Source organism: Callionymus lyra, chromosome 9 (genome assembly GCF_982586985.1).
Source record: "Callionymus lyra chromosome 9, fCalLyr1.hap1.1, whole genome shotgun sequence".
Lineage (NCBI taxonomy): Eukaryota > Metazoa > Chordata > Actinopteri > Syngnathiformes > Callionymidae > Callionymus > Callionymus lyra.
Genome location: NC_141826.1, coordinates 10,319,706 through 10,332,441, shown reverse-complemented (window position 1 = coordinate 10,332,441; position 12,736 = coordinate 10,319,706). Strand labels below are relative to the sequence as shown.

At 41.1% G+C, this 12,736-nt stretch overlaps 1 protein-coding gene across 3 annotated transcripts; it reads right to left on the bottom strand.

Annotated features, from left to right (window-relative positions):
• Positions 1–771: 771 nt before the first annotated feature.
• On the bottom strand, positions 772–12,238 carry LOC148071790 (cytoplasmic polyadenylation element-binding protein 4-like). 3 transcript variants are annotated; one of them, XM_087798451.1, is made up of 12 exons: positions 12,101–12,238; positions 10,211–11,332; positions 9,980–10,078; positions 9,194–9,287; positions 8,427–8,471; positions 7,911–7,934; positions 7,558–7,734; positions 6,397–6,486; positions 6,202–6,320; positions 4,156–4,270; positions 3,908–4,089; positions 772–3,753 (listed from the first exon to the last, which is right to left on the bottom strand). In XM_087798451.1, exons 2-12 carry the CDS (start codon positions 11,270–11,272, stop codon positions 3,526–3,528), a joined length of 2,235 nt encoding a protein of 744 aa, XP_087654577.1. In that variant the 5' UTR covers positions 11,273–11,332; positions 12,101–12,238; the 3' UTR covers positions 772–3,525. The 3 variants fall into 3 exon arrangements, with proteins under 3 accessions (XP_087654577.1, XP_087654578.1, XP_087654579.1); XM_087798452.1 differs by having other exon boundaries at positions 9,194–9,284; XM_087798453.1 differs by lacking the exon at positions 7,911–7,934.
• Positions 12,239–12,736: the final 498 nt, after the last annotated feature.

Below are 12,736 nucleotides of genomic sequence, written 5' to 3'. Positions count from 1 at the left end.
GGCCGTCTATTCTGATGTTCTGTCAAGTTGTTTGTGTGGCCCTCAGTACCTTTCAAGTAAACTTAATAAAGCCATAAACATCAAAGCTTTAAAACGTTTCCTTAAAAGGAAACATGGGGCAGAGCTAGCTAGACAGAAGATGGTGACTCCATAATGAAAGTTAACATATTGTAAGAAATATTTTTTATTTGTATAGCGCTTTTCCAGACCAGGGTCACAAAGCGCTTAAACAATCAAAACAATACTCAATAAAGTATATATTTTAAAGGGCAAGATAAAACTGATAACACAACAGGAGTTCCAGAAAAATCAAGGAAAAGCCTGAACAAATATTGGTGGCACATTTTAAATGTTTATTTAATGTGGCTATACGAGTCTAATGAAAGAAATCAATATTTGTGTGTTACGGTATTAAAACTTTATTTTGGGTCGACAAAGTGGTGTTACCAACACCAAACATAGGTGTTGTTTACAGGCATCAAGACCGAAAATGTATGTACTTTTTACTAGAAAAGTGGTCAGAGTTGCAGAATGGTTAAAGGATATTGCCCAGAAAAATGTTCTGTTCTGGTTTCATTCATGTACTTTACGAGTGAAACGGAACCTTTCGGAGTTTACACGAGCCAGATAATTCCCAGTAAGGCCTGAAATAAACCTCGGCCTATAAATACCTCTGACCCAATTTAGCTTAAATGCACCAGATGTGCCAAAAAATGTAGTGTCACGCACTTGCACTTTATGGTTTGTGTTTTCAATCATTAGACAGCAGACTCTTCCTCACAGCTGTTTTATTCGTTCAACATCTCACGTTACAAATACTTCAAATGTATGCGTACAATTACAAATAGTTGGCAGCAAATAATTATGACATATCCGTTTTCTTTTTTTCTCTTTTTTTTTTTTACTTCAATACAAACCAACCAGCTATAAAAACTGAAGTCTGTAATGCAACTTAATTAGGAGGAAAATATAAAAATTAGAACTCATGTATAAATGTGAAATAAATGACTTAATAAAAATTCCAAATGATATCAGGTAAAAAAAGTTAATAAATAAAACCTTCCCAGCATACAATTAAAAACTATTGAAATTTCTTAATCAAGTAATACTAAGATACATAATCAATATTCTTTTCATCTGAAAAATGTGAATCACAATACAGCATTTAGAAAAAACTAGACACGTCAATAACGGATCAACCCCAAAAAAATAGAACAAATCTGATCAAATGATAGTTTTACATTTCAAAATAGAGCCAATGCTAAATACATTATAGACCTAGTATGTACAACGTTCTTAATCACAGTAGCATGGTAGTAGCAAAATAAGTAATAAGCACAAAACTAATGTTAAAAAATAAATTCAGTTATAAATTAGTTATTTTCTTGCATTAGCATGGACAATAGGAAACAAACTGTGTAAATGACTGCATGGTTATTATGACTGAACTGACTCACACACCGACTTGTCTCTGAAAAGAAGAAGTATTGCACATAATGGCTCAAAAGTTAACTTGCAACATTAAATCACATTCAGGTTATGTCCCAAAGCATGCCACATCACAAAGAGAGAGGGATTCAGGGGGGCGGGGGGGTCAAGTGATTAAGTCTCCTCACCTACATCCTACTATGTGTCCTCTAAATTACAAAACGCACCAAAAAAAAGAAAGTGTCGTCACTGTGTAGATTGCATAAACATCACGTCTGTGTGAGGAAGGCAGACTCTATTGTGTCAAGAGAGGCTACAAGAGATGTGATGTCAAAGATCTAAAGTAAGAGTCCAAGGAAGAAGGGAGATCAAGTGCATCACATTAGGTCCTGCATTAACTCTAGTCGTGGTTTTTCTTCTTTTTTGTTTTTTTTCTGTGTTACATTACGCATGCCAAGAACAGGTAGAACTTCTTACAGGCCGTCCATAGACAGAGGATCTAATATTCATACAGCTGACATCCACTCCAGTGGTAGATTTCACACATTGACCAAAGCCAAAACATTTACCGTACTGATAATCATCAAGATCACACCGAGGAGCAATATATCAGAATATAGTTTAAAGACTATCAAAATCTGTTTATAAAGGTCTCGTCATGCCTTCGTATCCCGTGATAACGTTTGTTAGGATAGAGGAGATCCAGATATGAGCGGCTAACGATAGCCTTGTTTCTTTATCTACAGAATCACACCGATGCACCAGACAATTGTCAGATTTGCCAGCAATTAAATATATAAAAGCTAATTGAAAATTATATTATCATCCATTTTCTTTTTTTTTCTTTTAAATTAAGTTTACCATAAATGCAGATCTCTTAGTAACAAAGGTACAAAATTATTTTTCACCAAGTGAAAAAAAATGAGGTATTGCAAAAGGAGTTCTCCCATCTGTGAAAAATGTGCCTAAAATGACTATTGAAAAAAATATTTAGAAAAGTAGTGCATAATAAATGTATATATGTTCATGACAAAATAATCAGCTATAAAACACTGTACAAAAATCAGCAGGCCATGTATAAAATAATATCTTTATCTCTGTGACAGAAAATTCTAGCTACTACCAAATCCAACAACACTTGTGATAGAAACTCCAATCACGGTAGAGCGTGCAGTGGTCACCACAACGGCAGCTCAGGGCGCCTGGACTGCACGTTCCCAATGGTTTTTACTACATTAGCATGTTAGCCTCCAGTGCTAATATCCCTGACAATATATAAAGTGAGCAAATACTACTGTCAATCCCCGAGCCCCCACGGCCTGCACTTCCACTCGCCCGAGACCCGCAAAGAACTGAAGCTCCTCCATCTTCTCTTAGCCTTTTTTTCGGACAATACAGAGTGTTGCCATGACAACCGCCGTTTTGACATCTGCGTTTGTTGAACTGCGTTGTTTTTTTTGTTTTTTTTAGGCCAATCTTTGGTTTTGCCATTTCCGTTTTCAAAAGTGTCAACTCTAAACCAAGATCTGGAAAGTCAAGTCGAAGATTTCCACAATCTAGACAGGCGCCACGCGGAAGGGAGGCGAGGGGTATTTTTATGACGAGGGCAGTTTTGAAACACTATATAACAAAGAAATCAAACTATAAAACACGTTTGCTTCATCGTGGATTCACCGTTTGCACGTAGCCTTTGGTAAATGGTACAGTTGTTCTCTGTTCCTGCGAGTGAATAAACTTAAATTCAATGCACCTTTCTTAAAAATGCGTTATGTTAAGTCGACCGATTTGGGTTCCATGAATCTCAATTAAACTGCAGGTTATTCTTCACAACTTATGTAAGCAGCTTTGTTAGCCAACACCAAACATCTAGTCTGGAAACTAAATCTAATGCATTCATATACTCATGCACACAAAGTCAAAACAAAACGGATCTCATAACATATGCGTCCTTTTAAGGGCCTGATTAAAAATAAATATATATATTTTTTTAACTTAAAAGTGCATTTTTTTTTTCTATTTCATAGCCCATACCCATTTCCTGACTAAACCTCTTTTTAATATTTCCTCCCGGATCCTGCCCTCCCTTACGTCTTCGCCTCAGTTCCAGCGGAAGGAGATGTGCCTTGGCCGGTCTCCGCCCTCCTTCACCAGGGGCTTGTGGAACTCACGGCCGGCGCGGGAGTGGATGGCCGCCCAGCAGTACTCGCAGTAGTACTGCAGACAAGTCACGTTGGCGCAGAAGAAAGGAGCAAACTTCTCCCCGCAACGAGTGCCCTGGCACTCATCGCACAGCTGGTCATCCAGAACATATGGCTTCACTTCCACCTGAGGGGGAACGGAAACGTTCTCAGTATGTGGGTCAAAATGGAGGACCGGCAGGAATCTTAACGGCACCTTGATGGTGCGGATTAATATTTCAGGACTGGTTTAAAAAGGCCAGCAGCAGAGGAAGAGGTTCGCTCGTGTCAGAGTGACTCACCCGTTTATCAATCTCGCCGTGCTGCAGTTGAACAAATCTGGCACTGATGGCTGCAATGTAGCTCTGCTGATTGGAAAAGGCCACTCGCCCCGCTCCTTTTGGATACTTGAGTTCAGGGTCGGTGTCGATGCCAGCGTAGCACACTCCCCCGTACAGGCGGTCCATGATCATGGCCAGCTCCACTGGAATTACAAATAGTGTCAAGATGGTTTTCCTGACATTCGAACCGAAGGAATCGCAGCTGGTACCTGCACGAAGGGGACGAGGGACTCCTCCAACGAAGATAGTCTTTCTCGGATCGAGAGGCTGAGAACCGTCCATTACGAAGTCGCTGTCGTTTAGGTTCCAAGGCCGGATTTGAACCTGCGATTGGATTTAAAAGATCGAGAATTTTTAGTCGTTTGGCTGAACAGTAGGATTCAGCCGTTTATGTTCTCATATTTATCTGTTCTCGTCCAAAGTTTACTTTCTGTCTGGAGCTATGCATTTTAAAGTAGCACTAAGTAACATTTTGGCACGTATACATCTTTTAAAATATTTCTGTTATGGTTAGTTTACGCAGTCATGACTCAGCAGAACTATAGCCATTATCTAAATACAACTTAAAAGTCATGGCCCGGAGCCAAGTCAGGCCTCCAAAGTCATGTTACGCCTAATGTTCCTGAAGATATCGTTATCTTTCAAGATGTGTTTAATCCAAACTTAGGAAATAAAAGGAGAGGAATTTACTTTCAAGGAAGAGCCTTTCTCCTGTTTTGGAACCAAAATGCTGTGTTGGTTCCATGACAGAGAGAGAGAGCCAGGAAAATAAGTTTTCAATCTCGCTTATTGCTGCATAAAGTGCAGGTGAAGTGGTTAATACCTTTATTCTATGAAATAGTTTCACAACAGAATTTCTTTTATTTGTAATCATCCTAAATCACTAGTAATAATTTGTAAAACGCTGATTTCAAGCCCAGCTTGTTGTAATAATCCCTGCCTCTCAGACTTTAGATCGATCTGGACTCCCAGCGAAAGTTACGTGTGAAGACATTCTCCAAGCACAGCTGGTCTGCACTCATTTTCAAGCACTCTGGATTATACACTGCTCAAACACCACAGGTCTTCCACAAAATACCTTATAGGTGTGCGGCCGTGGACCTTTACAACATGAACAGACCAGAAATATTTTTAGCTTTTCAGCTGACTCCTGTGACATTCACATTTATTAAATATTCCCTTACAAATGAAGTCAAAAGAATGTGTAATCTACTAATAAAGCTCATTTAAACCCTTAAGAGGAAGCGATAGCAAGTGAAGAGACTGTATAGCGAAGTTGAAGATCAGTCAAGGACTGTCGACGGCTTCAACCTCCAGGAGAAACAGAAGCTTGTTATTCATTCTTTCACTACATAGCACTCTTGCTTGAGGGAGGCACCGATTGACATGAACTTTACTGCATAACTGACATGATATGAGAAGTCTGAGAGGATTCAAGTCCAACAGTGTTTAATCTATATAATATGTTCACATCTCATCAATAATGTCTTCATTGAAACCTTCTCTATTCACTGCATCAAGTGTTGGTTAAGCTTTTATAAATCTTTAAGCCCGTTTGGTGGTAATTTTGGTTGAGATTCATTTAGTCTATTTGCTTTTAAATGTTGTACTTGCGACAGATAAATGCTAATAAACATGGAGACAAATAGACTCGGAGTTATTTAGATATGTTTTGTGTGTTTGTATAATAACCCTCTACATGTAAATCATATCAATGTCATATGGAAATAATGTGAGCCAGAGCAAATAAAAATGATTGTGTGCAGCACCAACTACACTAAACTTCACACGGTTGTATGAAAACAGATCTAAACGAGTCGCCACCATCCGAGTGCGAGTCCAGTATTACATTATAATGATTTATGACGATTCAAAAACCAATTTTGAAGATGTAGTCGTACGTTTATGCTCCAGAGTCGGTTTTTAAATCAAGAATCTCTTCTATTTAGGGTTGATTTCAGTTCAGCTGCCAATCTCTCCGAATCCTCATCACTTACGTTTCATCATCCTCAACTCGTACACAATGAAAAATCACTCAGATTAACACTTATCTCGCTGTACTTTCACTGGGGAAGTCAAGATGGCACTGGCAACTTCACCCATTGACCTCACACATAACGACAACAACTTTTCCATCAGACCAAATAATATACCTTTAAAAATTCAAATGCAACATTTTTTTAACTGGGAATTCAGCAATATGTGGTCATGTGACTGAAAAATAAATCTGTAAAAAGTAGAAAAATCCAACCAACCGGTTTGTCTTTAATGGTGGGGCTGGAGACGCACAGATAGAGTTTGCCGTCTTCTTGAATGCAGGCATCGATCAGGGCCTGGACAGAGCTCTCATCTTGAAACAACAGGAATGCATAACCTGGACAAAAATGGAACAATAAACAATCGTCCATCTTCTCTGATGAGTAAAACAGGCATTGACTGACTCAACTGACCTTTGGGGGGGAAGTAGGACTTGCTCTCAGCCTTGTGGGGCCAGTCGACAAACAGGTGACCAAAACGTCGGAAGCTGGCAGTGATCTCATCTGAATGAGGGAATTTGGAAAACAATGTTATTGCGTTTCGGTTTACTGAAACCATTCAGCCTATTGCAATTTAGGAGCCGACGCGATAACATGAACAATCAGAAAGAAATATATTCATTATTCTTCCCATCATCTTCAGTAACAGATTGAGATTAATGGATGTGAAGAGGAGAGTGCAGGCAGTGTGGAACAGGCGCATAAATCAATGGTCCCAAACTGCAATCCAGAGATTGTTGGAGGTGACGAATGTCACTGGGTCCACATATAATGAAAATAATAATTTATTAATGTTCATTATTCCGTCTGAATATTATTGTCCTTTAAAACGAGAGCAGACTTCAGACATCAAGATGCACCTTCTGTCAAGTTTATTCACAACAATATGGCAATAGCACAAAACAAACTCTATAAGTAAGTAAGTAACTTATATTTGTAGAGTGCTTTTCCAGAACAGGGTCACAAAGCGCTCAAACAATCAAGCATATATTTTATTGGGTATTGTTTTAAGAGGTCAAGACAACTCCGAGACAATACTCTCAGGGAATCAAGGAAAAGCCTCCATGAATAAAAGTGTCTTGAGATGTTTCTTGAAGGAGTCAGTAGATCCATCAAGCGCAGAGAGAGAGGAAGATTGTTCCAAAGCTTAGTTGCCATTTTTTTGCAAAAAAAGAAAATCCAGACCCCATGCTGATTCAGAATTATGGTGAGATTAATTATTCATCTACTTATACCATACTGTAACGTTTAATTTTGTACTTCAAAGCTAAAAGTGACGATACCAACATTGTGTTTGGTTGAGATTAGAAAGTACAAGATCAGAAATGACTGTGTGAGGACTAGTAGACTGAAGAAAAGTGGTTGGAGATAAAGGGTAAAAGGAAAAGAACAAATAACGAAATTGCTGCAAACAAGAATATAAAGACCACTTTCAATAAAATGAATATTTAACTTCCTTATAAACATCAAAAGTATTGTTAATTTTCAAAAGCCATTTACACTCACGCAAGTCAATAAAAATGATTCCCAAATTGATGAGAAAGACATTCTGTAGTCAATTTAAAAGTTGCTAACCTTCATCGATGTCTGGAGGCAATCCTCCGACAAACACTTTGCGTGAATAGCGCTCCACGCGCTCACCGTTGAGGTGGGGGAAACAGTGTGCCGATCCAAGTCCACCGAGCCCCTGGTCACCTGACTCATCGTCACAGAAAGAGCGCTCATCCTCCATGGGGAACAGAGAGGAATGACCTGAGAGAAAGAACCGTTTCAATTGTACACAGTGAATTCATTGTTGTGACACTCAAATCCCATGTAATTTTCCCACGTGAAAGTGTGAGGAAGAATTTAAAAAAAGACAAACACCAAAGGAAAAATAAACAGTGCAGATAAACACACCCTGGAAAAACAAACTTTACAGGCTTTACCTCGTCTTCTGCCATAACTTCTTGCTGCATGTAAAACAACACATCATCTTTAAGAGGCTTTTACAGCAGTTAAACATTACTTATAAACTTACACACAGGCCAAGGCTTGACATTTACACAAAATGGCTGCCAAATACAGAAGGTGAAATAAACCACTATTTCATTTAAAAATATGTAGAAAATAAATTGAATTTATCTCATCTTTGCCGAGACATGGTCAAGTGATCATTGTTCAGGTTTTCCTATATAAATATTAACTAAGGGGGAGAAAGTAATTACAATAACTTAATTATTATCCATCTTTGTTGTCGGATCCTATTATTTTTTTGTTCTGCCGCTGACTAATACAACATAACCACGTTCTGGACGATTATAATTAATATCTTTTGGGGTTTTTGTTCAAGTTTGATCAGGAATAAATTATGGGATAGGTTTGCTTTTACCTTCACCCATTTTCATTCAAGCATTGACCAGTGTTACAAAACTACATATTTTGAGAGTGCATGCTCTACATACCATTCATAGGCCCATCTCCACCCTGGTGAGGGAAGTTGTAGCGTCCTGCATGACACACAAAAAACAAGCCAGGCCTCAGACTAACGTGAAGCACTTTTCCAGCAAACGTTGATTTGATAAAGATGTTGTTAGTGGAAGCAAAACAGAATCATATCTGTAAAAAAACCAGCTGCCAGCAACACTAGCTGCAGAATATGGTAATATCATCACCTTTGTGTTAAGAAGCCGACCAGAAACGCCTTCTAATGCAAACCAATGAATACTTGGTTCAGAGCTGCAGGTCATATAAACAAACTTGACATTTTAATAGTCAATTCTATCCTGCATACTTGGTGCTAGAGGCGAACAGGACATATCGCCCGTCCATCACACAAATGTTAAAACCTGTGTGCCCTGTTTTGTTTTTTTAACTCTACATACTTAAACTGGATTCAAACCGGCCACCCTTTTTCAGTGAGACTACATACCTTACCACTACTTCACCAGGATTTCTTGATCAAAAAGCCGCCATTTGTACCGCTTCCCATTTCTAAATGTCACTTATTTACTATAGAAGATTTTGAATTGTGCGTCACTGAAATAATATGTATCAGACCAATTACTGTCAGCTTATTTGAAAGCCAAAGGTAACAATGAAATCATTTTTTAAAAATGGTCACATTACAGCGCATGAGTGCATTTGTTGTGGTTGCTATTCAAAATAGGCTGTACTGTACAACAATGTGCGTGGGAGTATCTCCTCGCGGTGTCTGCGTGTGGGAACCAACCTTTTAAAGAATCCTGCTCGGCTCTCATAATGTCAATCAGGGAGTTCTCCAGAGAGTGCATACTGAAACCATCAAAGGAACGTGTTCTCTCCTGCTGAAAGAGAAAGAGACAACGATTAGCCTCGTCGCTGCCTCACATCCTCCTGCGGCAGCACCTGACGGTTTGTTGTGGCGTCACTATTAAAGAATCAGATTAATTTACAGGAAACAAAGTCTTATAAATAATAATATAAATGTCTTTGTCGAGTATAGAACCAAAGATGGTAACACATTAAAAATGAATTTCCATCGTAGCACTACAAAACAGTTAATATCTAATTGTCATTTCACATCTAGTTCCCCATCAGAGTCCGATAATATTGGCCACTACAGACCTAAATATTGCAGACGACAGTCACGCCTCAGTGTGAACTTGTTTTCGTCAAGTAAACCATAAACTGCCTGTGATCATTTTTGAGCAAAAGTAATATTAGGTCATAAAGCCTTTCATATATTAAGATATCAGGAAGTGTGCGCTTTTAAAACAAAGACTTCCTGAAACCAGGGCGAGAGAGCCCTGTGATCAAACCAGATGACACTCATCCCCCCCCCTCACCAAAGGCGAGAGCCGAAACCAAAACAACTTTTGATTCATCCATTTTGGGTGGCTGGATGTCCACGTACTATGCTTAGCTCTCAATAGTTTCTTTGTAACACTTGATACAGTTAATTCATTTACCAACAGCCACCACATCAGGCTTCAGATCATGCATGTATCAGTGCCTTGAGCAAGTGTAAAGCAGTCACCTGGAATTGGTAGATGCTATCATTGCGACTCACACTGTCCTCTATCCAGCCCTTGTGATTAAATCCGGAACCATTTCTGGGAAATTTCTGGGAGGGTACCTATGAAAGGAAATATATTTTTAAGTATGCGATACTATTTAAAAAAAAAAAAAATGAACATCATGTGCTGGAAAACAATTTCCCGAATGAGATTTTCCAGTGGGATCAATAAAGTTTATCTATCCATCTTACCTGGTTATTGGAGAAAGATTTCTTCAAAGGGGAGATTGAGTTCAGGCCAGTCATTCCTCCGCCGACCCCCCTCCTGACACCATGTGAGCCACCCCAGCTACCATAACCTCCTGGGCTCCAGGAGGTGGACGTGGGTGTTGAGGGACTCTGGTAACTCCCCCAAGGAGAAGGAGGTTTGCTCTGAGCAGCAGCAAGGTGGGACATTTGTGGGAAGGCTCCTGTGCGGTGACCGTGTGGGGGGAAGGTGGGCTGAGAGGGATGAGGGCTTGCGGGAGAGCGCCGGTGCTGTTGTGGGACCCCCTGACCGTGTGGGTGGTAGTGCTGGGGGTGAGGTGTGGGGGGGTGATGCTGCGAGAGTGGCCCTATCTGAGGGGAGAAATTGCCGCCACCTCCAAATCCGGGTCCGGCATGATGGGAGAAGTTCTGGAACAGCAACGGGGGTCCGTTGCCGTTGGAGCCAGCGGGGCCAAAGAATCCGCCGACCTCATCCCCAATGACTGGAGACTGGGTTGAGGGAACAGCAGGAGACCAGTTGTTGAAGCTCGTCAGCGTCGATGACGTGGAGGTGGATTGTGCACCAGTCGTACCCATTCCCAAGCTGTCCTGGTAGTCAAAACCACCTAGGACTGGGGAATCCATCCCAAGCTTCTCCTTCCCACCACTACTGTCCAAGGAAGATTTTTCAATTAAACTGTCATCGGAGAGGCCGCCTTCCAGGTCCCCGAGGGTCGTGTTGGCCTCCGACTGACAAGGAGAGAGGGCCTGAGGTTGGGTCTGGACCTGAGTATTCTCCTGCATGTCTTGGACGTCCAACCCTTTGGACTTGTCTTGCTCCAGAATCTCATCTTGCATGTTACCGTGTTGGGCTACCGCGGGGAACAGCCACGCACTGCCTCCATTGGTGGAGCAGGTGTTGTTCACGAAGGAAGGCGGGCTGGGCGGGTCGGAGGGGTTATTATTATGAGGGTGCTGGGGTTGAAGGTGAGGCGGGATCCTCACTGGGAAAGCAGACTTGTTACCGCTGCTGTTCTTCACCAGAACTCCAAACCCGTAGTCCCCCATTTAGGACAGCCGGTTTGAATCTTCGCTTTGACGTTTTGACTCTTCAAAGTTGTTCAGGTTCTAAAAAATAAGAAAGGAAGGGAAGAGAGGGAGGGAAATACAGAGCTGTTACACCTCAAGTTGGTCAGGCCTGTGTAGGAAAAACAAGCCCCGACAAAACGCAGTGAATGTATATAGGCGTTGCGCCCCCGCCGGGGTCCAAACTGTGATGCAATCGAATCGAAGCTTTCGGGAGGTTTCTGCCTGACATCGAGCACTAAACACGGGAAAAAAAACACTCGTTTCTATGTGGCAGCGGAACAGAAGCTGACATCCCCTCAAAGGTCGTCACGCAAGCTAGCAGCGAAGCTAACAGCTGCTGCTCCGCCACCTTTCCATGTGTCCTACGAATCCCCGCAGACATCTTTAAAGTACGCCTTATGTGTCCACGTTTAGCGTGGAAAAACCTTTTAGTTTTGTTTTTTATTTATTCCAGCAAATGACCTCGCCATTCACAAACCATTTACAGGGAAATGTTGACGACGTCTCCTGTCTTGACTGAGGGTAGTTCCCTTCAGAGCTGCTGTAGCTTTACTGCATATTTGCAACAAAATAAAAATAAAACACCGCCCGGGAAACTCGATAAAAACGACGACGAGGAGGAAGAGAAACGACGACGACTAAAGGAGGGGAAACTTCAGACCCGAGAGTCTTTAAAAAAAAAAGAAAAAAGAAAAACGACCCCGTCTAACGTTCAATGTCACACCGACATCTTTCCACCTAAAAACGAGATTCAACCGCTTCTAACCAGACGCCAAGCCCTTCGTTAATACGCTGTCGTTCAACTACCTTCAGTTCGCCGTCATGACCTTTTCGTTCTCATGTTGCCATATTTTTTAGCGTTTTTCCTTTTTCTGCATTTCCCAGTCAGCCGGTGTAAATGGTCTCTTCTCTAATCTCACTGACAGCTGGGCCAGTCGGGAGACACTTCCGTCTACAAGCCCCTCCTCTAGTGTCAGCGCGCAGCCAATGGGCGTCAGGATTACCCGCTAATGCCCGACTCGTGAGTCATGAGAGCCGGCCGCTGATTGGCTGGTCGTATTTAAAACACGCCCCTGCGCTCCTTTTTCAATGAATGGCACATGCGCTTCTGAGCCGCTCGGAAAAGATGTATATAGCTTCGGAAATATTTAAAATGTTTCATATTGACTTATCGTTAGTGAATAGCACCAGCAGTATGGATGATCCACAGAAACGTGGGGGGTAAATATTTGCACACAGTCGATTTGACTAAACAAATATTATCCTCCACGTCAGTGAATGGAGACGTACATGATGACGTGTTACTGCGTCACGAGACCAGATATTAACATTACTATTATTTCAAGTAAGATACTTCACATGCGTTGAAAATAAATCCACATTTTGTACTTGTAAGACGTTTTTATTTGTGCAGGCTTTTCTTTGATTTTCTGGAATTCCTGT